We start from the raw sequence: 26,080 nt of genomic DNA on the forward strand, positions 1-26,080 counted from the left end.
TTTGCCATTTGATTAGAAACGTTTCGGAGTTCATTATTTTTGTGATTTTACTTTAAACCGCTGTTCAAAAGTCATAGATCGATTAGGAGAAAACAAATATGGGTTACAAACTAAAACCGAGGGAAACACATCAACTATGAGAGGAAAACAACAGAAACACTGAGGTGCAACAAAAACAAACGACAATGTAACATACATAGAAACGAACTATTAGATAACAACTGCCTTATTCTTGACTTGTTACAGGACATTTTATGAAAAAGTGATGGATTGAACCTGGTTTTGTGGCTAGCCAAACCTCGCGCTTTATGGCAATGTTTAATATTCCGCTAAAATGACAACATTATATGACAGGAATACAGTACAAATAAATGCATGAACACTTCGGACAGAGAAATACATAAATAAATAATATAATAGTACATTTCGACATGTTAGCCACAGAATAACAACGAATATCTAAAATTAATTTAAGACAGTACACATAAACAGCATAATAAAATTACGAACCAGTTGTTATTGTATTGTTATCTTAAATATCATTTAATATCTTAATGTATTCTTCTTTTCAATACAGGGGCGACTTGAGATGAAACACACTTTGCTTGAGGTTAACAGAAGACTTTTACCAAATAAGGTCATGGTTACTTATAAAAGACAAAGATTGACTGCTAATTTTACTGTATCCTTTGCAAATCAATAGTTTTAAATCTATAATTGACAAAAAGATGTACGGATAAGAACCTAACATTTAACAAAGAAGCAAGATATTATGAAATAAGTTATATTTAGGCCGAAATCTTACATTTTATTCAAACTGAAAAAATATATTTATATTATCATTACAGCTAACGAAGATCAATAATATTTTAAACAAAAATAAAATACGAAGAGAAAGCAAAATTAAAAAAACCAAAAGACAAAAACAAATAAAAAACAACCTAACATCATGTACATTTCTCGTTCCCTCTTACCATGATTACCATGATTATACATTTAATAAACATAATGGCAATTTCTGTACGGCATATCCTTCTAAAATAAATACTGTATGTCCTGTACTCCTTTTTCGTTTTGAGTATTTCAGTTTAAATAAACTCGTTAGGTTTTACTTTCAATTACGAGTGTTTAAGGTATCTGTAATTAATTATCTACTTAAAACAATGAAAACTACCTGTGCAATACAAAAGTGTCAACTCGCCCAATATTAAATAACTCGCTCAATATTGATATTTTTTAATTGGTCGAGCTCTGATTTGGTCATTACAGGATTTCGAAATGATTTTGGATTTTTTCTCGAAAGTCATGATAAACACTGTAACTTAAAAGAATAAAAAAGAATCCTTGGTTTCCAGAAACAGAAAAATGGAAGACACCTCGAAACAGCACCAGATCATTTGATATTGCAGCTTGTATAAGAAAACTCAGATTGGGAATGGTCCAGTTCTTGATACACACCATAGTTTATTAATAAAGATATAATTTCCTAATTTTTCTGTATTGACCTTGTTGTTGGTCCTAGGCAACCTTTTCAATTGCTTTTTAACTAGGTAGTCATTTAGCTTAATGCAAAATATAGTTAAAACAAAAACGACATAGGTTATAATATTTCCTTAGCATAATATCAGATTTTTTTTCTATTTTTTGACATGACATCATGTGTAGTAAGTATTTATAATATCTATGGTCTATGTACGAATGTTTTGATTCATATATATATATACTTATAGATTATTACATTGATACCAGTGGATTATCGGATTTTTCCAATCGAGATAGTTAAATTATCAATGTTCGAGGCTCGGACTTTAAAATTTATAATTTAACTATTGAGATTGGATAAATCCGATAATCGACGAGTAACTACTAACCAGAATCTGTTTCTCTAATGATTAAAAAATAAATTTTCATTTTTTGTTAAACGAAAATACCCTTTGAGTGCCTTCCACATTCCACAAAGTTGTCAATTTCATTAACACCTGTTAGCATATTTTGATTCATGCAGTGAGCTGATAAATGTTATGACCCTTAAACTCATCCAATCATTTTATGAGATCACTGGCAACCACACGTTGATTATTTTTTTATACAATGGGTGCAGAAAGGGATAAATTTTCAAAGAATTAGAGAAATGTATATAAGATATTTATGATATATAAATTTCCTTTTTCTAGAAAAATTAATTGGTTGCACCAGTTATTCATAGTTTGAAAGACATTTAAGCTAATTGAAGTTACATCTTGCGTATCTTATCTTGAAACACATGAATTTAATTATACGTACTGGTTAATGCATTAATACTATAACTTCTTTCAAGAATAGAAAAATATTTTAGGAACCAGTGTATTTTGTTTTGGCTTCCATTGTAAGCTTAGTGTTCAGAAAATCTTGTTTTTCTTATTAAACGTGTATGACAGATCAATATTTGGTTTGTGGTTGGTTACGAAAGGAAATAGTCTGATCAACTATTACCATATGGTTTAGGAATGCTAAACTAAATAAATATGTTGGAATGTGTCAGTTTTTGTCGATGCACAACTGTTAAGCTGTTGAGGGCGTATTGATAGACAGAATTGTTCATTAAAAAAACAAGTTTACCGATACAAGACCAGACAAGATCTTGGACAGTCACTACATGATTCATTATAAGTTTGAACAAAACTATAATTGCAATATAATTCGGAGGTTTCGTTTTTAAGCCCAGTTCCATTCATCATTTTTATTCCATAATTGCTTATTTAAAACGCAGCTGAAAAAAAACAGGAGTGTCGTAAACTTCCAGAAAGTTCAATATCAGTGTGTAGTGGAATTTGTGGTACGCAAGCAAAAGTTTTTTTTTTTTTTTTCTGTAATTTGTGATTTCATCTTAGTGTAAGTTTCGTCTACTTATTATTTAAAATTCTTCAAATTGTACAAATGATTTTCATTATTTTTTTTGGAAAAAACAGATGTTTTTCCATAGAATTGAATATACATGTTCTGTGAACGTGCGTTGTAACTTCCTGTAAAATTTCGGATTTTTGGTGTCAACTTGAAGATTATTATCTAACTTCCTCTGTTGAACATAGTTTAACGTCGGTCCCTACAGGAGTTACACGACTTATCAACAAAGTTTAAAAGTATCACGACGGGTGTCTCCTATAGGACAGGAAAATATGACTGTAGAATACACGAGTACACACATGGCTTGTGTGTATATTTCCTTTGCCCAATCGTGTGTGTATAGTGTTTTGTGGGACTGATGTTGGATTCTTTCTCTTTTTAATTTTGAACAATATATAATTGTCTGTCTTCTTTGCCTTCTAGTTTTTGATTGCCTCATTCATATATGTTCTTCTCTTTTCTCCATTGAAGACATAGATTAACACTGAACCCTATAAATACAAGTGAAAAGCAAGCACTGTTAACTGATGCTTCCCGAACTGTACATTTATTAAGAGATTTTTTTTTATTTCAAGTGTTCGAAATACTTGTATACTTTGAAGAACAAATAAAACATGTATTATTGCGTTTTTTTAACCTGACATGTATAAAACAATATAACTAAGCAAGGACTAAATGCTCCATGTACTATACAAAGTCAGGTATTTGGAAACCAAAATTGTTACCAATACTTCACACAGAGTCCCAATATACATGAACACTCTTTTCGGGCTACCCTAAAATAAATTGGACAAATGTTTCCCCGACCCTGTCTAACTCGCTAGGAGGTCTGAGGGCACATGGCTAATAATGTTGCTAAAAATATAATTTACAATTAAAAGGATTTCATCCACCATAGAAATTAGGCGACGGTTCCCTGAAAAAGAAAAAGAAAAAGAAAAGTACATTACATTACACATGTTTCGATACATTTCATTTAACTTTTAAAAATGGACAAGGGTTTCCTAACCCTAGTTTATCTAAAGGGGCCAAATAATATAATTGAAATTTAATAAAACGTAATACTATTTTAAGAGAATTAATCTAGAAAGGACACGTTCATGGCATTTATATTTCCTTTAAATACTTTTTTTTTTTAACATTTTGGTGTAAATGCTATTTTTGTTGTACAAAATGACGTCAGAACAAAGAAGGTGATTTATCGAGCAATTCATTATTTTTTTTTTAGCACAGTAAAATACAGATACCGGAAGGCAATGATTTTAATTTACTTGAAACGGATTGGGTGATTTTTTTCGAATTTACTGCACTGCTGTGTGTAGAAAATCTAGAAAACAAATGATTGAGAATCTGAATTTCAATCGAACATTCCTTGTCCTGCTTCTTTTCATTATTCATATTTAACTGACCGCTAATTTTCTTTTTACTAATGAAATAATGTTTAGAGTATGGTCAGCTAAAAGTAAATTATAACTATTATATCGATCTTCATATCACATTTTTGGAATACTTTAATAAAAAAGGGTATACAAAACTTGCTTCCTTATTTTAATTTATTTAATTCTGCAAAAGATCTCGCTTCTTATCTTTATTCAACACATTTATCAATGAATTACATTGTATACATGTCTGATGTTTTAAACAATGTTAAGTCAAGGTGAGAGTTTAAGTTACATTTCTGATAATTATCTAAGGTATATTTAGTACTGTTAATTCGCTGTCGAGACAATTCAGTATTTATTGTTTTGCAGAAGTACAAAACTCCTGCTGAACATTCAGAAAATAACCGATGTTACTAGATAACAAGGGAGTAACTTAATAGTGTTGAATTTACTTCTGTGGCATTGTTTTGAAATTGACTGCACGATTGAGCCTGATTTAAAAAAAGTATTGTTTGATCATAGAGTGCTGGTCAATTCATAATAGCTGTTTGGTTCGATATTGAATTATCACTGAACATACGTATACCAAATATCATTTATATTGTAGAATCACATGGCGTCAGAACTACATAACAAAAGAATCCGAGAGAGTCAAAACCGTGAAATGGTAGTTCTTAATATGAATGACGATGATGATGAAGCACTATTAGATGATATAACTGGGGATTCAGTTACATGTGATGAACAGGTATGGACATACGTAATTACGATATATACAATGTCGCCATCCTTTACTGCTTATACACCATGAACTGTGTCATAAACCATGGTAAATCTGACGATGTCACTCGACTAACGAAAGCTATATGTCATAGACTAGTTTCCCGAGCTTTCAGCAAATTTAAATTGTTTAATCTACAATGTAGGTTTTTGCGAATTATAAATTTAGATAAATACATTCTTTGCACCGTTTTGTTAGATTTTTCTTAACATTTTGATAGAAATAACATAATATACTTCGTCTCGAATTTATCCCAACAATGTTCGATCTGCAAATGTTTTTGGTCTTTCCTCAGAGGAATTCGAACACCTGCATCTGATGCATCGTGGCAACACCGATTGCATTGTGTCCAGCGCCGTAGAACACTCGACCAACTAGGCTATATAAAAATGTAGCTTTCGTTAGACGATAAATGCTTTTCCTCGTTGGCTTTCTCTAGGGGTGTTACACAGGACATGATGTACAGTGGCAAGTTGATGGTATACCTCTCAGCTGTTTTATTTTAGTTTATCGTGAAGGATGCTAATATTTGTAATCAAATGTGTATTTGTTTTACATATGTGAGGCTGTATAACTGTTTTAAAAAAATGTTTACGACTTTACACGTTTGTCATGCCCTGATTTAAATAGCAATGGGGCATTATGTTTTATGATCTGTTCGTTCGTCTGTTATTCCGTATCAGATTATTGTTTTGGTCAATGTAGTTTTAAATGTCCTGAAACTTGCCAATGAAGTTTTGTCATCAGAGGTATTCAAATCTAATGACGTAGAGGTTAACAAGTACTATAGTTCAAAATACAGCCTTCAATAATTATCAAAATCTATACATGTTCATTCAGATATGAAATTTCTAAATTTTATGCAAAATCACGTTTATAAACTTAATTTTACAGTTCACTGAACATGTGACAGTTTTAACTGATAATCTAATGATTTTTTATTCCCCCTTTGGTAACTTTTGCTTTTTTTTTTGGACATTTCAGGAATTGTCATCGTCGTTCATTACGCAACAACTATATGAAAACAGAGAAAAGCAAAAAAAAAATTGACGTCTTAATTGAATTTTGGCCAATAAAGAACTGATATCAAGTAAACAATACTTCAATTATCTTAAATGATTTTACGAGAGTTTTTTTTTAATTTTATACATGTGACTGAATATTTGTTTGACATTTTATTACTGCATATGTGTTCCACATGTATACGACTGTATTCATTATTTAATACATGTGCGAGCGTGCATTTATTTTACATTTATTTGACTTTTTTGCATATTTGTTAAACATATACATGCATAGCTATATAGATCTGTTTATTTGTTTTACATATTATATTGTTGTTGTTGTTGCAGGAGACGGTAACAAATTACCTATTGGACTTATCTAGTGCCTACCTCAAGGACTATATGAATGAAAAACTAGAACATGCTGGTGACAATAATAGGCATGCAACAAAAGCAAAATGTATTTGTCAATTTGCTGAGTCACTTGAATTTAAAAAAAATGCAGATCGTGTTAGGTCGGAGAACTTTTAACATATATTTTTTTGTTCATGAAAAATGTTTTGTAAGATATATGATTATAATATTATTTAACTTACATATGTCCTAGTAATTGTGACTTCAACAGCAAGCCATGAGCATTATAGCATTGTTTTATATCTTTATATTTGTTAAACTAATCAAGGGTCATTGATTTGATCCATCAAACAACTCAGTTTAGTACGAATTGTATCCATTCGGAATAAATAACTGTTCAAAATTTTAAATTAGAGGTTTCCCGAGTGGTAGAACCTGTTTTTCAAATGTTTTAAAGGGAAATGCTGATTGCAATGTTCCGAATGGATATGACGTGAAATTACAAGAGAGGAGTGTCTCTTACATGTGTTTTATCACAGTTTATTCAACCGAAAGAAATATATACAGGGAATTAATAAAACAATATAGAGGACTTAAGTTTTAATAAGTAATAATGACATTGTGATGTAAAGTAAATTTGTGTCCTGTACAAACTCAAAAAGAAAACGTTGGTGTTCTCAGGTATAACGAGAGGGTAGGCAGATCCTGCTCTATAAGTGGCATCCGTCGTTTGCTCGTTAAAGTACAAACTCTCTGATAGGTCTATCTATGATTAGTTTATTTACAAGCTCTGGCACGTTCGAGGACAAGAGGACAGGATTGTGGTTCCGATAATTGGAACATATCCGTCATCATCTGTGAAACAGATGTTCCATAACGATCAACCAACTCGCGTCCGTGTCATTTTTGAAGGGAATTAAATATAATGTGGTACGAGTGCCAATGAGACAACTCTCTATCCAAGTCCTAATTTTTAAAAAGTAAATCATTATAGGTCAAAGTACGGCCTTGGACACGATGCCTTGGCTCACACCAAACAGCAAGATGTAATGGGCCCCATAATGTATAGTGTAAAACCATGCAAACAGGAAGACCAACAGTCTTATCTATAAAAAAGAAAGAAAAGTGAAGCACGAATGAACCACTTCAACAACCGAAAACCACTAAACAACATGTTCCCGACTCAGCGTAATAAGAGTAAATCGATTTATCATAATTATGTAATTTCACTTGATAATATCCGATCTTCACTTTGGAAAAGTGCACCGATTCACTAGAGAAAACACAGTACCAAGCAGACACTTTACCACGGATTTATATCGTTACTATATTTTAACATTTTATTCTGTTGAGACAGAATATTTTGTGTTGTACATCTTTAATAAAGATGTATATGTATATTGTTTGAGTCTAATATAAAAAAAAATCTTCCATGTCTCTGGTTATGATGAGCCATATACTAATATCTATGCACCGAACATCTTGTTAAGCTAAAAGGAATACACGTTTGAGCTTTCTAAAAAGCTATGAACTGCTTCGCACTATCCTAATTTAAGGTAATATGTGTGCATGTGGTTGTTGATTTAGTATTTGAAATGTGGTCTTTTTAGATATTATTTGATATGGAATGGATTAACTTTAAGAGTGTGCGTTATACACCCATGCTTTTAAAATTTTGTTCACTTTACTTGATAAATATTAAAACATTTACAAATAGACATGAGGTGTGCCTCTCTGGAGGTATGCCTAGATTGGCAGGAGTAATAAAATACAGATAATGCATTTTTGTAAACATTGCACATATGAACATTGTTTAGCAAAACAATTCGTGTATATTGCAGATTAACAAAGCAAATAAACACGTATTAATAATTGATATTTCAATATTAAATTTCAGTGTGCAATATATGCATAATAAAACGTACATGAATTAATGACAGTTGATCGGAACTGAAATACACATAGTTAATTTTCCGGCATTTGATGTCTTATCCCGAGACGAGAAAAGTCTGTAATTCTTTATCTCATTTAAGCCTATAGTTGTTTCTGTATCTCAGCTACATCATAAAAGCAACCAATCAGAATCTATATATTATAAGTAATTATTTCAAGATGGCGTGCATGTCGAATGAAACTTATAGCCCCGCACCGTGATGCAAAGCAATTGTCAACATTTAATATCGTTGTATTAAAGGGATTTATATACAGTGCAGTATATATTTTATGCATCACGCTTCACAATGTGATCATAAGGTAATATTGAATATTTTCAGTGTAACGAAAATGGAAAGTATGCTAGATATGCACTTACTGAAAATGTGAAGATATGATTGAGGCTTTAAATTGTCTCCAAGACAACATATATGTACATTTCGGCAATAAAATCTATCGACTAGTAGTAGGTATTTCCATGGGCATTTTGTCGTTAAATAATCCAGATTTCTCTAAATAAACTACCGGAATAACCGATTAAACAATCTAACATAAACAGCAGTTGTTTGTTCTTTTCTAGATTTAGACATTTCAATTTCTAAAGGGAAACTCTATACTTAAATTTACAACAAAAGAGACTATTTTTTATTTCCTATTGTTAATTTTCCATTTTAAGCCTTGATGTTACGTTGGCTCCATCATACGGTGTTTATATATCACAGCTCTTTCGTTATGCCCGTGTGTTTAGTGATATCATAGATTTTAACAAACGTTATGATACAATGCATCACTGGAAAATTATTATGTCAAGGATTTCGTTACCATAAATCACTTAAAACATTTACTAAATTCTGTTGTGGACGTGACTTAAATCAACAAATTGAGAATGGAAATGGGGAATATGTCAAAGAGACAACAACCCGACTAAGTAGCAAAAAACAGCCCAAGGCCACCAATGAGTCTTCAAAACGACCGCACCCGGAGGCCGGCTTCAGGTGGCATCTAAACAAAAGTGTGTACTAGTCCAGTGAAAATGGACGTCACATTAAACTCCAAAACATAGAAATGAACTGAATTTAAAAAACAAATATACACAAGACTAAAAAAGGCCAAAACTTTAAATACTTTGTTTCATTTTTCCTTTTTTTTACTGATAAGTGGACTCAGTTTTCAGTTGTTAGCTGAAATGAAAGAAAATGTCATCATTCCAGTTTTAAAGGAGGTATGTGAGATACCTAGCTATCTTAGACCATTTACCTACACAAATGGTACTGGAGATATGAACGTCTGGCTTCCTAAGTTTGCATTAGCCATTGAAGCAGAAGGTATTGTATTTCAATGCTTTGTAATTCTTCGCATTTTATGATGTTAAATACCGTTAATAAACAACGTGTGTTAATTATTGTGTGGTCACTAACATCATTATAATTTGTCATTCAACTCGCACACATCTTTTACCGAGCATCGATCCGTGTAATCAACTTTGACCGACCAAGTTGAATACAATGTGGAATGCATAGTTCGTAGACTGATGAGTTGAGAACGGAAACTTCAAAACAACTACCAGATCATTAAATCAGTTCTACCACTCGTAGGAATCAACCCGTCAATTGGACTTTAAATAAACAGAATGAAAGATAATCTATGTAAATAATAAGCGCAAACATAAAAAGAAAACCGGGACAACTTCAGAAGTAAATCTCGCCCGACAGGGTACCGATGGTCGATCAGAAAAAGAACAAATAGATATATTGGTTTTAACATCAGACAAATACAAGGTATTATAGATTATTCTAACAGATATAATATAGAAGAAGTATTTCTTTTTTTTCATATTAGTAAAGGCTTTTCCTCTTTAGAATGGACATTTATGACGGAAACTATAAAAAGGGTTGATTTAAAACCAGCTTTATCAGATTGGTTAAAACTATGTATACCAACTTTTTTGTTATAACAGCTTTTGATTTTTAAATATTTTGCCTCGATCGCGAGCATCACTAAAGAGACATTTATTGTCGAAATTCGAATCTGGTGCAGAAAAATTGGTACCGTTAGTGTTATAAAGGGCAATATGACTAAGAAGTAATACAAATTTTAAAGGAATAAATTTAAAATTTGATGGAAAATCTTGTAATTTAAAAATTTGCTAATTATCTGACGATACTACACTTTTTCATCAGTCACGGAAAGAATAAGTTAGGCTCTTAGTATAATTAAAACTTTTAGAAGTTTTTCAGGCAATAAACCGAAGGGGTAAGGTTAGGGAGATTAAAAAGTTCAAAAGATGAATATGAAAATATAAATTAGACAAACAAACCAATTAAAAGCCTTGGTATCTATTTTGAGTATGACAGAAAAGAATGTTAAACATTGAATATGGAAAAGGTGTTGGATAAAATAACCAAATTTGTCTAAAGTTGTCAAAAACAAAAGTTACCACTTCTTGGACAAATATAAATTGTTAATTTCTGTTAATTTCCCTTTTTTCAATTTGTTACGGTATAATGGAATATAGTAATATATCATGAAATGGAAGGAAACTATCAATATTCAGGCCAGTAGGTTAAAGAACACAGGTTTTAAAAAGTCTTAAAATACAGAAAAAATATTCAATTTTTTTAAAATTGAACGTCCAAAAGGATTTACTCTAATATAGCACAAAATATATTGCCTCCCTCCCCATTAAAAACTAAAGAAAACAATTCAAAGGATTGAGAGCTTATGAGAAAGGCTATCCTCAATAAATGATAAATTTACCGAAAATATCTAGAAATTCAGGTTACTGTTGGTATGTTTAGATGATCAACAATAGAAAACTTGAAAATAGAAATGGGTAATATGGTATGTATGCATGTGAGATTGACGGGAGGAGTTTAGTGTTTGGAACCATATCTAACAGAAAATTATTCGTACGAACTAAGTAGTAGTAAACATTTTTATTTAGAGTATTCAATTCTTGATTTCTTCTTTTCAGGGGAACATTATAACCATGAATTGGCATTAAACCGGGTTAAAGATGCAGGTAAAAAAACTTATATTCTCATCAAATATTTCCTATGTGCTTTCCCTAATCTTAGATCTGGCTCATCTTCGTTGTCTGTAGCGGATTGCTTTCAAACTCACAAGTAAGTAGGTAAGCAACTCTGATGTAGTTCTATCTACAACAGGAAAAGGTGCCACAAGAGAAACCAATGCATGGTAAAAATAAAAATAACAAAAATACCGAACTCCGAGGAAAACGCAAAACGGAAAGTCCACAATCAAACGGCAAAACAACACAACCGCAAAATCAATTTTGTATAATACAACGTTTACGTTTCAGCTAATTTTTTGAACATTGATGCCTCTATTTTGATTGCTTTTTCGTGTTGTTTTAGTATTAGAACATGGAAACGACATAAAATAATAGATTAGATTTTATGTGCACTCATATGGCAATTAAGCACCGATAGTCGTTAGTCTTCTTGTATGACAAACGGCGACGAAATTAAATATTAAATGAGTGAGTTTACGATTGCGTATCAAAATATAAAAATGTATGTCGAGATTAAATTGAATGATATGAGGGGTGAATTTTGTTGAAACAATTGTATTTATGGGGTTCTTTAAATATTTCAGAACCTCTATAATTCGAATTCAAGATATTCATAAATCACTGAGGAATTCCTGAACTATTTTAGGACCTCCATAACTCGATGTCAGAATATCCTGAAATATTTTAGAACCTCCACAAACAATCGTTAAATATTGCTTTAATTAAAGATGTACTTAAATATTCTAAGGATATCCTTAATATTGATGGACCTCCATACACAAATATTCAGGACCTCCATACACAAATATTCAGGACCTCCATAATTCAATTTCAGGATATCCTTAAATTAATAAGGGGAAGACAAAATAACAAAATGGTAAAAAGAGAAAAACGATGAAAAGACAAACAATAATCCACACAATAATTTATAAAAAACTGAGGATAAGGTATGATCTCAAGTCCTCACGTGTGTACAAATTCTGTTATAAATCTCATTAGATGATGCCCAATTCAAAGGAAAGAGGACAGGACTGTGGTTACGACAATTAGAACATATCTGTGACCCAAAAAATTCCATAACGGTCAACAAACTCGCTATCCGTAAAACTTTCGAAGGGATGACACTAACTTTACCGCTTGAAACCTTTTATTTGTTTCCATGTAAATAGATAGTCTCTATCAAGGAAATCATGATAAGAAACGCAAGATATAGTTACCACCGTTTCAACTGGGACATATATACTTAATATGCAATCGCTGCTGGAACGTTATCACATAGGAATGAAAGGTACACAGTTGGGCAGTCGAAATCACCTTTTTGGTCTACAGCTTCTTCTTAAAAAACTCTCAATGTCAATTTATAAATGTAAGTTCGACATCGAGTAAGGAGGTCCTGAAATAATAACAAATCATGAATCGGAATTTATTTAAGTGAAAAACAAAAAAACTAGGATTTAAGAAAGGCAAACAATTCGATAAACTTGCGTGAGGTAAACTTAAATTTCAGATGCCTTTGAAACAATAAGAATAATAACAAAAATCCCGAACTCCAACGAAAATTCAAAACGGAAAGTCCCTTATCAAATGGCAAAATTAAAAGCTCGAACACATCAAACGAATGGAAACAACTGTCGCGTTCCTGACTTGGTACAGGCATTTCCTTATGTAGAAAATGGTGGACTAAACCCGGTTTTATAGCTAGCTTAACCGCTCATTTGTATGACAGTCGAATACAATTCCGTTATATTGACATCAATGTGTGAACAAAACAAACAGACATAATAAGTAAAAATGTCAAAATTTCGGGTTTTTTTCAAATTTTTAAAATTTCAAAACTAAAAACAATGCTTCTGCATAAGAGAGGCAAAAGCAACCAAAAAGAAAAATCACAAAAGTACTAACTCCGAGGAAAATTCAAAACGGAGAGTCCTTAATCAAATGGCAAATACATCAAACGAATGGACAACAACTGTCATATTCCTGACTTGGTACAGGCATTTTCTTATGTAGAAAATTGTGAATTAAACCTGGTTTTATAGCTAGCTAAACCTATCACTTGTATGACAGTAGCATAAAATTCCATTTTATTGACAACGATGTGTGAACAAAACAAACAGACATAATAGTTAAAAATGTGAAAAATTCGGGTACAGCAGTCAACATGGTGTCATAATCTTAACTACTTTAAAAACTAAAAAAAATATATCTCTTCATGATTAAATGTTAAAATGAAATTTCAAAACTAAAAACAATGCTTCTACATAAGAGAGACAAAGCTACCAAAAAGTAAAATCACAAAAGTACTGAACTCTGAGGAAAATTTAAACGGAAAGTTTCTAATCAAATGGCAAAATCAAAAGCCTAAACACATCACACGAATGGACAACAACTGTCATATTCCTGACTTGGTACAGGCATTTTCTTATGTAGAAAATGGTGGATTAAACCTGGTTTTATAGCTAGCTAAACCTATCACTTGTATGAGAGTTGCATACAATTCCATCATATTGACAACGATGTGTGAACGAAACAAACAGACATAACAGGTAAAAATATAAAAAACGGGTACAGCAGTCATCATTGTGTTATATATATATATCTATAAAAACAAACAAATATATAAACAAACATTTACCATGGCACAATAACGGAACATATAAGTACAGAGCCACGTCATATGTAACAAAGAAACACAAAACGTCATATAGACAAAGCATATTAGCAAAAATGAAAGACAAGAATACAAAAATTATCATAGAACAATAACACAATGACGGGATGTATAAGTACAGAGCCACGTCATATGTAACAAAGAAACAAAAAAAGGCATATAGACAAAGCATATTAGCAAAAATGAAAGACAAGAATACAAAAAATATCATAGAACAATAACACAATGACGGGATGTATAAGTACCGAGCCACGTCAAATGAATACCACCAAAAACAGACTAAACAGTAAACGTAATATTCATAAAGACAAATAAAAGAATACTATAACACGTTATTAGGATGATAAACAACGTCAGTACCCAGAATCTATACTTCAAGACCATCGTGTATTATTTGTGAAGTTGATATGGAATATTTATCAACAAGGTCTTGGTACCGTCCGATGAACTTTTTTTTAGAAAAAGAACGAGACGTTCTTTGACATACCCCTGGTTCTTCAACTTTCTGCTCAGACACTGGTGACGTTTTACAAAGTCTGAGTAGTTGCTGCATGCTCTTGAATAGCCAATAAGTTTGGAAATGTATATCCCATATGCAAATGAAGCCAAACGTATATTCAAACTCATAAATCGAAAACAAATTGACAAAGTCATGGCAAAAAAACTAAAAATAACCAAAAAGACAAGAACCAGTACACAAAACATAACATTTTTCTAAAAATCAGATAATCTTGTTTGCATAACGGTAAATATTTTTGTTATTACAGTGAACCGAAATCGAAATTTGAACCTTCTCCATGAGGAGACAACTCATATCAGTTGTAATGGACCTGTATTTAGGTGGAAGTATGTTCCAGAATCACTCAGTATACCACCAATGAAGGTAAAAATGTGTAAAAAAATAAGTAAAAAAACAGTCAGACGCTCATTGAGAACATATGCTTCATCTACTGCATGTACCTATATAAGCAAAGAGTGAATCGCGAGTAGAGATTGATAATGTTAATCCATCAGAGAAATAAAATAGTAGAATCCAACAGCACCTGCATACAAAGTAAACATTTTCCCAGATGATAAAATATTCCAGGGCTTCAGTTTCATATAATAGTTTTCTTGATTGAAAGCTTCGAGAAAAGCAACGGTAACATGTATTTTTGGACTAAAAAATACTGTCATAAACATTTTTCTTAATTCTAGCTAGGTCATTAGAAAAATGAACTTTCAAAAGTCTATCTCGAAAAAAAGCTAGCACTGTCATCTATGGGGAAATTGATTTTTTTTTCAATCTATTTGAAGTATATACACCGATAGCGTTACTGACTTATAAATAAATGGAGATATGGAATGATTACCAATGAGTCAAATTTATACCAGACACATTTACGGAAACCGTGTCACCGGTAGACGAGTTTAAAGCTTAATGTACTTAAATTTGTAACGATAAAAAATCATCCAAATGTACGAAAAGAAATATCCCTGGAATTTATGATTTTGCAAAATGAAAGACATTCGTTGTGGTTACGTTTCAAATGACTATACTTCAAAATGGCTTACAGACGTGAACAGAATAATGCCGCGAGAGGACTGTGGATCTTCAGACATGATAAAACGCATTTGAGACAGAATTATATCTATAGGTGAACATGCCAATATCATACAGAAGTGCTTTACCATAATTTAGATGTGGAGTAGACACTTTTCGAATCCAGACCGGAAGAAATGAAAATTTGCAAGTTCGAGAAATGACTTATTTTTGAAGTCCGAATTTTACTGAGGACAAAGGACATGCACTTTAATATTGATTATTTTTTACTATATTAGAGTTGTTTTGATAACTTACATTTTGATGCTTTTAATAATTTTTCTTGTCAAAATAGATTATCTGTGATTCAATGTGAAGTTAACAATATCCATGAGTGGGTGCAAATATTTTCTGTTATTGTATGTAACAGGTGATCAGACGTTAATGACCTATTGTAGTGTATTGTAATACGCATTTTATAGATGAAAAAATGAGATTGTGAGTGTGTAGTAGAAGTCATATTCATATTTTAAGCAATGCCAATAGGCTAAGAGGCCATGTAGAGCTATCAAACTCTCGTTGTGGGATGAGGGTAACTGAGTTAACACTTGTCTGTCCGTACGTACTTCTCGACCGAATGCCGGGAAATATATTCTTTCACAAAATAACCATTCATTAAATATTTGAGACTAGGAACTACGATTTAGAACTTTCTGAAATTTGGTATGAAGCTTCATGTGAGCATGCTATACCGTTTAATGTGTTTTTATTTATTCATGACTCATCCACTATCTTTACCGAAGGCTTCTAGTAGGATGTCATTAGTGGGTAGCAATGAATAACAAAAATAATGAAAAACATCGTGTTCCATTTTAGTAAACAATAATAACAATCCTTTATTCTCTAAAAAAACACTACAAAGGTACAAAGAATGACATGCAAAAAACTTATACAAATAATAAATAGTATGGTGAAGTGAAATTTTCTTCGTGATTGATAAATTGTGATTTAGTGTCAAGTTTCTACATTTAGAAAAGTTATAACATCTTTATTTGGAAGTATTTGTAAATAATATTCAAGTGTTAAATCTTTATTGAAAATTTTATTATTCAAACATTTTGGGGTGTTTTGAATTTTGTAACCCATGTTTGCTAAAATTGATTTGTTACTCTAAGTTTTACCACTACAACTAACCATTTTGGGTAATACCATTCTAAAGCTGGAAAATATTTAAGAAACTGCATTCATTTGATATGTCATTTACATTATTCACCCAATTTATTTCTTGGGTTATTAATCGTGTAATAATAAAGTGCTTACCTGTAAGTTATGCTCGAGCAATCAAGCTTTAATCGAAGAAGTTTTGTGACAAAATATGTTTATTTTTCATATGATTCAGGGTTAAGTGCAATTATATATACATACCGATGGGTGCAGTCCTTACCTGTACAAAAATTGTACTTATAAGGCTGCTCTTAAGGACTGCTCTCTAAGTAAACTTTAAAAATTTTAGCAGACCTACAAGTTAACTTTATCCTCATCTGACCAGACCTAGGTCTGCATTTCTAGAACTGCTGCAGACCAGACCTGAGGAGAGGTCAGCTTGACCAGACCAGACCAGACCAGCATCTGTCCTAAGTGAGGAATCTGATGTTCAGTGGTTGTCGTTTATTGATGTGGTTCATAAGTGTTTCTCGTTTCTTGTTTTTTATATAGATTAGACCGTTGGTTTACCCGTTTGAATGCTTTAACACTAATGATTTTTGGGGCCCTTTATAGCTTGCTGTTCTGTGCGAGCCAAGGCTCCGTGTTGAAGACCGTACTTTGACCTATAATGGTTTACTTTTACAAATTGTGACTTGGATGGAGAGTTGTCTCATTGGCACTCATACGACATCTTCTTATATCTATCTACAGACTTGTGAACAGGTGTGATGTTAATATGTTCTGTGGACAAGTCTGCTATTTACCAGATCAGGCATATCAGTCATGGAAACAGTTCTGCTTGTAATCGGTCCTATGTTTTCACTTATCGAAAGTCGATACTCAAATGATATTTATCAATCAAAGCGGTCCTGTTTAATAGTTAACTTTGGATCATGTTAACTTTATCTTGGAGCAGACCAGACAAAAGTTAACTTTTATAAGAACAGTTCTGGTTCGGACGAAGCAGTCCAGATCAATGCCTGCTTTTAATAGCAAACCTGGTAACACGTTAACTTGTTAGTGTGGCCTAGTTTAGCAAAGTTAACTTCCTCCAAAGTTAACTTCAGTATTGGACCTGTCATGAAGTTAACTTTTCGGACAGTCATTAAAACAGTCCTAGGACCAAGTCCTCTTTTAAGTGAACATGAATTCTGTCCTAGGACCGGTCGGAGCAATCATAAATAATGTGCCATGTTAACTTTCACCAGTCATTAAGTCTGGTCATCAAGTTAACTAGCTGTACAGATTATGACTGCACCTATCTGTACCCACAAATGGTAGTGTATCCCATATCCTAGTCATATTTAGTATTCTTCTCTCCACAGGTTAGCTCTGAGCTGTATAACGAAATAATAGAGACAATTTCTTCAGAGCGTCTGGTATTAGGACGGCATTGCAGAAATCTCTGGTGGGCAACGATATTCTTCGCGTTAGTCATTGTCCTCCCAACATTAAGTTTTGGACTTGCACTTATCATTCTTACTTCAACAGCCGGTTATCCTAATTTTATGAATATGATTTCTATTCCGATGGCATTTACTGCTGTAGCAGTGCTGTGGCTAGCTATGTGTGGCTGTTCAGAATATTGGGTAAAGTATAAACATTATGACAAGTGTAGTAACTCTTAAAAATTGAATGCAACACATGAATACATGTGCCAAATATAAACACTATGTGTCGAATGATAAAAAATGTATAATCCTGAATGGAGAACGCATAACTTGACCTACAGATCAAAGGTCATATAAACGTTATGGTCATTCGCGACATACCGCCTTCTTAGTTTTAACCTTCATACGTAAGTCTGCGATGAAAGATATTTCTAGAAGGACAAGGCTGTTTGAATACGAAAATAAAAGGAAAAGAACAAATTCTTATGCAGCATATTTAAACGTTTACATTTATTTTAAATGTCTTCTTCCTTCAAATCTGGCCGCACCACAAAAAAAACAACAAAAAAAAGTTTAATAGAACGGTGCAGTTTGATATAATACAGCAAATAAATAGATATCAGCCGATGCATGTTCCTAGTATTGCGAACCATCTTTGAAGCATACCATCTCCAAATGTATGGCAAAGATTAGTCACAACTAAATATTTTACAATCCTTGTTTGCAATGTTGACCATATAACTGTAATCATTACTTGTAGAATTGGTTAAAGTCAGATAATAATGTAATAGGCACAAACTAAACTGCTTAATCTTCCTAAACATGTGTTTTTAGTGCAGTAATAGTTTTTTAATGTAGGGGTTTGTGTAATTTTTTGGAACATTGGATGACAATGGCAGATCGTTGATAGTTTTTAAAACAACATTTCACCACTTGTATTGACATATTGACATTGAAATACAAATATAATACACAGCATCAAACAACAACGACTGAATTACAAGCTCCTGACTTGGACCATTCACACACAGTATGTTACGGGGTAAAATTGTTTTGGGGCGCCAAACAATCTCCCTAATCTAGGACATTGGTGTAACTGTACATTATAAGAACAAACTTTAAAAATTACTTGAAAAGGATTTAACTCACAAGATCGATACAAATACAAAAAAACTAAAAAAAACACTAAAGACACATAGTATAGATCTGAGAGTACTCATAGTGACTGAAAGCTAGTTCAGAGCCAATAACAACTAATAAAAAAATCATGTATCTAAGATTAAAATTAGATATCATTTCACACTCAACATCAAATAGATTTAGTGTAAAGACGTCAGTAACAGTCAGAGAAAAAAAATGATATTGTGCATTGCCAAAATTGATGTGTCGACAGAAGTAGGACTGTGAATGCCCATGGGTTCATAGCAATATCATTTTGTTGGGTTTTAATTGCATATTATTGATAACAAAGTTAAGATGTATACAGATAAAACCGTATATTAAAAAATTTAATAAGTGTTGAATTGGCAACCTTTTATAATAAATTTATGTAAGGATCGATAAGTTAACAACGATCGTATCTGAATTTACGAAACAACATCACAGTAAAAATAAGGCTGATTTTGTGGTAATAAGTTGTAAGTTGTGCAAAACTTCAAAATCTTTGTGTCTATGAAAGAATTTAGCAAAGGTTTTAATTAATTTGGGATGACGAAATCCTTGACTTAATCATTTACTAGTGAAACATAGATTACATTCTTTTAAAATCAAAACGTCACTTCAAACCCGGGCAGATTATACAAACAGCGCGCGTACAATAGGACCAAAGGAAGATTCCCGCCCATAAATGTTTAAAAACAATAGGGAACTAAAAATTGTCCTTTTTGTCGTATTTTGTTTAGTACAGTTTTCCGTGTAAAACTGAAAAAACTTAATATAGAAAAGGACAGTTAATGCTGTTTACATTTCATTTATTTAAAGTACGTTCCTTTGGGTAAATGTTGGCAGTATTTTAGAGATTTCTTTTCTATTAAACGAATAAATATGTCATCAAAGATAACGATAGATGTTGTTGAATTTATCAATTTAATGGGTTCTTACCGACTTTGGCCATACATTGGGGTTCATTACAATACAGGAACAAGTCTAAAGGGGCACAATCGGTGCCCATGGGAATACATTCAACCTGTCGATAAGCCGTATTGCCGAAACGAATAGTGATGGATGTTGTCATCGAGGAAACTTACAGCTTTAATCATCTCACCTCATTTCCACAAATATATTGTTTGATAGATGTTAAGGAACTAGTTAAACGCGATTAATGATTAGTTGTTGAACACTTACTAGAGGCCAAGATGAAACGATATTTTACGGGTTTGTTTTGTTAAGTTTATGTAGCCAATACATAGAAGGGACCTTCAAATGTTCAGAAGAGGTCTTAATGTGAGATGTCGAAATGATATGGTTGTTTACAATATGACTCTCTGTGGAAAGCACGGACCTGAATGTAGAAGAATTTATAATTTCATTCTTTAGAACTTCTGTACGTGTGTATTATTTACGTCATCGTTATCTGCTTTTCTTTTATTTATGATTAGTAATTGTTTTGTTTTTTTTTTAATTTGGAATATTTTTACTTTTTCTATTCATTTGTGCAACAATTATTACTGAATTATATTGAATATAAATTATACAGAGTTTAATGTTCTATATTTGGCCTTCGAGAATCTACTTATGTAATGTTCGAAAGAAATATCTTTTTATACACTTGTTATTTCATTGTGATCTTTGAAGTAGCATTTCATATGTTATATATTGCGTTTTTTTAAATTTTAATACAGGGACGACGTGAGATTAAACACACATTGCTAGAAGTTAACAGAAGACTTATACCAAATAAGGTCATGATCACTTATAAAAGACAACGATTGACTGCTAATTTTACTGTATCCTTTGCAGAGCAATGATTCAAAATATTAAATGATACATACAGATGCACGAATAAAAAAAAAAACGCTAAACGAGGAAACAAGATATTATAAAATATGTTATATTTTTGCCGATATCTGACATTTATTCAACATAAATATTATATATCTAATTATCGTTACAAATAACGACGATGTCTACTCTTTTTTAAATAAAAATAGAATACGATGAGAAAGGAAAACACCCAACATTTTGTACAGCTCTCTATACCCAATTAACATTTACTTATCATAAGAACAAATCTGTGCAGCATATCCTTCCCAAAAATATACTTTATGTCCTGCACTTCTGTTTTTTTGGGGTTTTTTTTCGTGTTTTTCTGTGAATAAAATCGTTAGGTCTTACTTTGAATTACAATGTATTCATTTATAATTTTTGATTTATCTGCTGAATTTTCATTTCGACATATTAACATTTAATCAAAACTAAATAAAAACATAAAAGTTCATCTGTCAAAAGTGTGCAATCATTCTGATATTGGATTATATTGTTCAACTTACAAACAGAAGTAGTAGACACTGTCTCAAACAGTGTTACGATCTGAAAGAAAAAGGGAGACAAAAGAACAGACATGAACAAAAATAGTGGGAACTTTTTCCAAAAAGGTAGTTTAAATTTCATTTAACAGAACATGTTTTCCACTGCTATTAAGCTATGCCGGTATAAAAGCAACTGCAGAATTTCGTTATTTAAAGAATAGCTTTATTTTTGTCTATGACGAAATAACGTCAAAAATGTGTTGCACAGAGAATAACCCACGTAGCAGGTTATTAAAAAGTGTGCACCACATTTTTAAGGTTATTTCGAATAGACAGAAAATATATTTGAGATATTCCTTATAATGTACATTTGTATTTCTAAATTCCATTTGTAAGGAGTAAAACCATGATCCAAGTAATTTCGAACTGATTTTTACATACAGATTCCACAACTGCATCAAGTGTTTTACCTTATTTCTCGACTTGAGGCAGTTGAATTTAAATATTTAAAGCGCGAGGCTTGCCGAAGTTTTTAAATAATTAAAATTTGATTGTTGAGAATGGAGAAAAATCGTAATACACGAGATAAAGTGGTAGAATCTGTTTCTCTTATGATTTTTATACGATATCTAAACAAAGTGTATCCTTCCTTTTCAAAGATTTGCAGAATGTTGTGTTCTTTATATGTGACGTCATCAGGCATGGTTGCCTTTTTTCATGACGTCACAATAGAAAATTCAGAAGAAATAAAAAAAATTTACATCATGATTAAATTTTGACCAATCATTTGCTGATCGAGAAATGTGGAAAAAAACATGCAAATTAGAGAAAGTTTGTTCTTCAATTGTGCTGCTACATTTTTACACAAATGCAGAATATACAACTTTACAAATGTACAGTTTCTATAAATCTTTTCAACTGTACAGTTTATGTCGATGTAACAGTTGTACATTTTATATACAGTTTTACAGATGTACATTGTGTGTACATATTAGGGGAATGTACAGTTTATATGCATCCTTATCAATGTACACCAAGATTTCTTGTACTAAAGTAGCTGTGCATGGAGGGAGAGAGATAGTTTATCGCTCACGAACACGTTTAACACCGCTTCAAAATATATGTGCCTGTCCCAAGTCAGCAGTTCGTAATTCAGTGGTTGTCGTTGTTCGTTGTCCGTCTTAGTTGTTTTCTTTTATTGTTTTATCATATATCAGACCGTTCTTTTTGTCGTCTGAATGTTTTCAAATTTGTCATGTCAAGGCACTTCATGACGGAATATATGATTTGAATTTTGCTCATTGCTGGAGACCGTTGGATGACCTAACGTTGCTTAAATCCACTTTATTCAAACTCTGTCGGATAGTGTTCTCATTGGCAATTATACCCATCTCCATGTTGTATAAAGATGTATTCAGGAAGTTCTTTTGAGTTTTTTTAACAGAATATGTTTTCTGTTGCTATTAAACGAGGTATGACATAGGATATAATATTTCATTAACTTGATATCAGATTTGTTTTCTTTTCTTTGACATGACATCATGTGTAGTAAGTATTTACAATATTTATGGACTCGAATTTTATTGATATATTCATAGATACGTAAATCATACAATTTATAAATTAGCTTTTTCTAGAACTAATCAGCTAAGGCTCCAGCACCACACAGATATTTGCTTTCCATTAACTTCTACGCTGAACAGGTTTTCTAATGAAAAGGAGAAAGTCCCAAAAAAGCTGTATGCCCCACCTAGGGGCATTATGTTTTTCGGTCTGTGATAGTGCGAGAAGGGCATTCGTGTACTTGTTTTATTTCAATGTTAAGAAATAGCAAATTAAATGTCTCTTCGGTTGCACAAGTTATCCATGATTTGAAAGAAAATTAGGTTGATTGAAGTTACATCTTGCGTACATGTATCTTATCTTGCAATTAACACATGAATTAAATTATACACACTTGTTAATGCATTAATACTGTAACTTCTTTAAAGAATAAGTAAATATTGTAGGAACCAGTTATACTGTTGTGGCTCCATGTGCACGCTTAGTGTTCAGAAAAAAGTCTTTTTCTTATTAATAAATGTATTTGACAGATCAATATTTGGTTTGTGTTTGGTAACGAATGGAAATTTTCTGGAAATGGAAGGTATTAACATATGGTATGGAGATGGTAAATTATACTTATTATAATTAAATAAATATAATGGAGTGTACCAGTCGTCGCAGACGCACAATAGTCCTTTTGGCCACCCTTACTCGAAAACAACTGTGAAGCTGTTGAGGGCGTATTATAGAACAGGAATGTTCGTTTAAGTATAAAAGTAAACTGATACAAAACCAGGCAAGATGGTGGACAATGACTACATGATTCATTGTCAGTTTGAACAAACATATTGTATTATAATTCGGAGGTTTCGCCTTAAAGCCTAGTTCCACCCATCATTTTTATTCCATATGAGCTTGCTCAACAGCAACAGACAAAACAAATTACACTGTCGCACCCTGACATAACTGCTAAGTGCATTCCAAGTTTGTGTTGGAGTTCGTTGTACGCAAACAAATTACTTTTTTGTAAATTGTCATTTTATCTTAGTATTTATTTCATCAATTCTTTTTCAAGTATTTCAATTTGCACAAATGCCTGATGTTCAGTGGTTGTCGTTTGTTGATGTGGTTCATAAGTGTTTCTCGTTTCTCGTTTTTTATGTAGATTAGACCGTTTGTTTTCCTGTTTGAATTGTTTTACACCAGTAATATTTTGGCCCTTTATAGCTTGCTGTTCGGTGTGAGCCAAGGCTCCATGTTGAAGGCCATACATTGACCTATAATTGTTTACTTTTTTATACATTGTGACTTGGATGGAGAATTATCTCATTAGCACTCATACCACATCTTCTTATATCTATAAAAAAATGAATTGGTTGGTCTTAGACATGTTAGAGAGCTGTTCAATTCATAAAAGCTGTTTGTGTCGAAAACTATTCAACCCTGAACATACGTATACCATATCTCCTTATTTGTATACTGCAGAATCACATGGCATCAGAACTTCACAACACGAGATTTTCGCGAGAATCTTACCCGTGAAATGGTTGCTCATAATTTGAATGACGTGGATGATGAAGCACTATTAGATGGTACAACTGGGAATTCAGTAACATATGATGAACAGGTATGGATATAAATCGTAATTATGATATATACAATGATGTGACTGCATGGTTACTGCAGGAATTGATTATCCTTTATTTCTAATAAAAATAGCTTGTCTGCAATGAACTGTGTTGTAAACCACGGTAATGCTGCAGAGAAAAGGCGTCACTCGAGGAATGAAAGCTATATTTTAGATCCTTATTGGCCGAGCTTTTAAAGAACTTTATAAATTTTGATATATACATAATGTACACCATTTTTATTGACTTTTGATATGTATATTATGCAAATGTATATTTCTTTGATCTATTGGAGGCTGTATAATCGTTTTAAATATATACGACTTTATACTTTTTTAATGGCCTACATAAGATAACAGATGGTCATTATGTTTTATTGTCTGTGCGTCCTTCTATTATTTTGTCCGTCCGTCAATTTGTCTATCCCGTATCAGGTTAGTAAATTCAACCTGAAACTAAGTATACATATAAAGATGAGATGATATGGTATGATTGCCAATGAGATGAGTCCAAATGACGTAGAAGATAACAAATATAGGTCATCATACAGCCTTCAACAATGAACAATGAACACACACATAATTGTTCATTTAGATATATGAGCTTGCTAAATTGTATTCAAAATTACTCTTATGAACTTATTTCACTGAACATGTGACACTGGGATAATCTAATGATTTTTATTGTCCCTTTGGTAACTTTTGCAATTTTTTCGTATGACATTATCATGCATGGTCGCTTTAACGCCACAATAATGAAGTCAGAGAAAAGCATAATTGAATATTGACAAATAATGAACTGATATCAAGCAAACGACACGTCGATTGTGTTAAATGATCAAACGAGAGAAATTTAATTTCCAACCTGTGGCTGAATATTTTGTTTGCCATACAGTGTTTGTACTTATAGGCACAACAAGACGGTTGCCACACATGGAGCAGGATCTGCTTACCCGTACGAAACATCTGACATCACTGACCCCCTTTTTTGTGGGGTTCGTGTTGCTCAGTTTTCTATGTTGTGTTTTGTACATTTTTGCCTGTCTTTAATTTAATCTTTTTTTTTCCATGACGTTGTCAGTTTACTTTCGATTCATGAGTTTGAAAGTCACTTTGGTATCTTTCGCCTCTATTTTGTTCTATTGCATATTTGTTCTACATACTAGTAGTTAAAGACGACTGTGTAATTATTTTACATAAATTATGTGTGCCTGTCTATTTATTTTACATTTATTTGACTTGTTTGCATATGTGTTTGCCATTTACATGTATAGCTATATA

The 26,080-nt window shown here is 32.1% G+C and overlaps 1 protein-coding gene across 3 annotated transcripts in view; it reads left to right on the forward strand.

Moving 5' to 3' along the window:
* The window catches only part of LOC127725377 (uncharacterized), a 39,565-nt gene extending 14,771 nt beyond the window's left edge, over positions 1-24,794 (forward strand). For 2 of the 3 annotated variants that reach the window (XM_052232309.1, XM_052232310.1), the window contains 4 exons: positions 578-682; positions 1,629-1,664; positions 4,873-5,013; positions 6,399-6,996. In XM_052232309.1, the coding sequence (XP_052088269.1) occupies positions 578-682; positions 1,629-1,664; positions 4,873-5,013; positions 6,399-6,581 (465 nt within the window). In that variant the 3' untranslated portion in view covers positions 6,582-6,996. Of the gene's footprint in view, positions 1-577; positions 683-1,628; positions 1,665-4,872; positions 5,014-6,398; positions 6,997-24,657 lie in introns of those variants that run through there. The other variant, XM_052232311.1, reaches the window with a different exon arrangement.
* Positions 24,795-26,080: the final 1,286 nt, after the last annotated feature.

Source organism: Mytilus californianus, unplaced genomic scaffold (assembly GCF_021869535.1).
Source record: "Mytilus californianus isolate M0D057914Y unplaced genomic scaffold, xbMytCali1.0.p SCAF_15, whole genome shotgun sequence".
Lineage (NCBI taxonomy): Eukaryota > Metazoa > Mollusca > Bivalvia > Mytilida > Mytilidae > Mytilus > Mytilus californianus.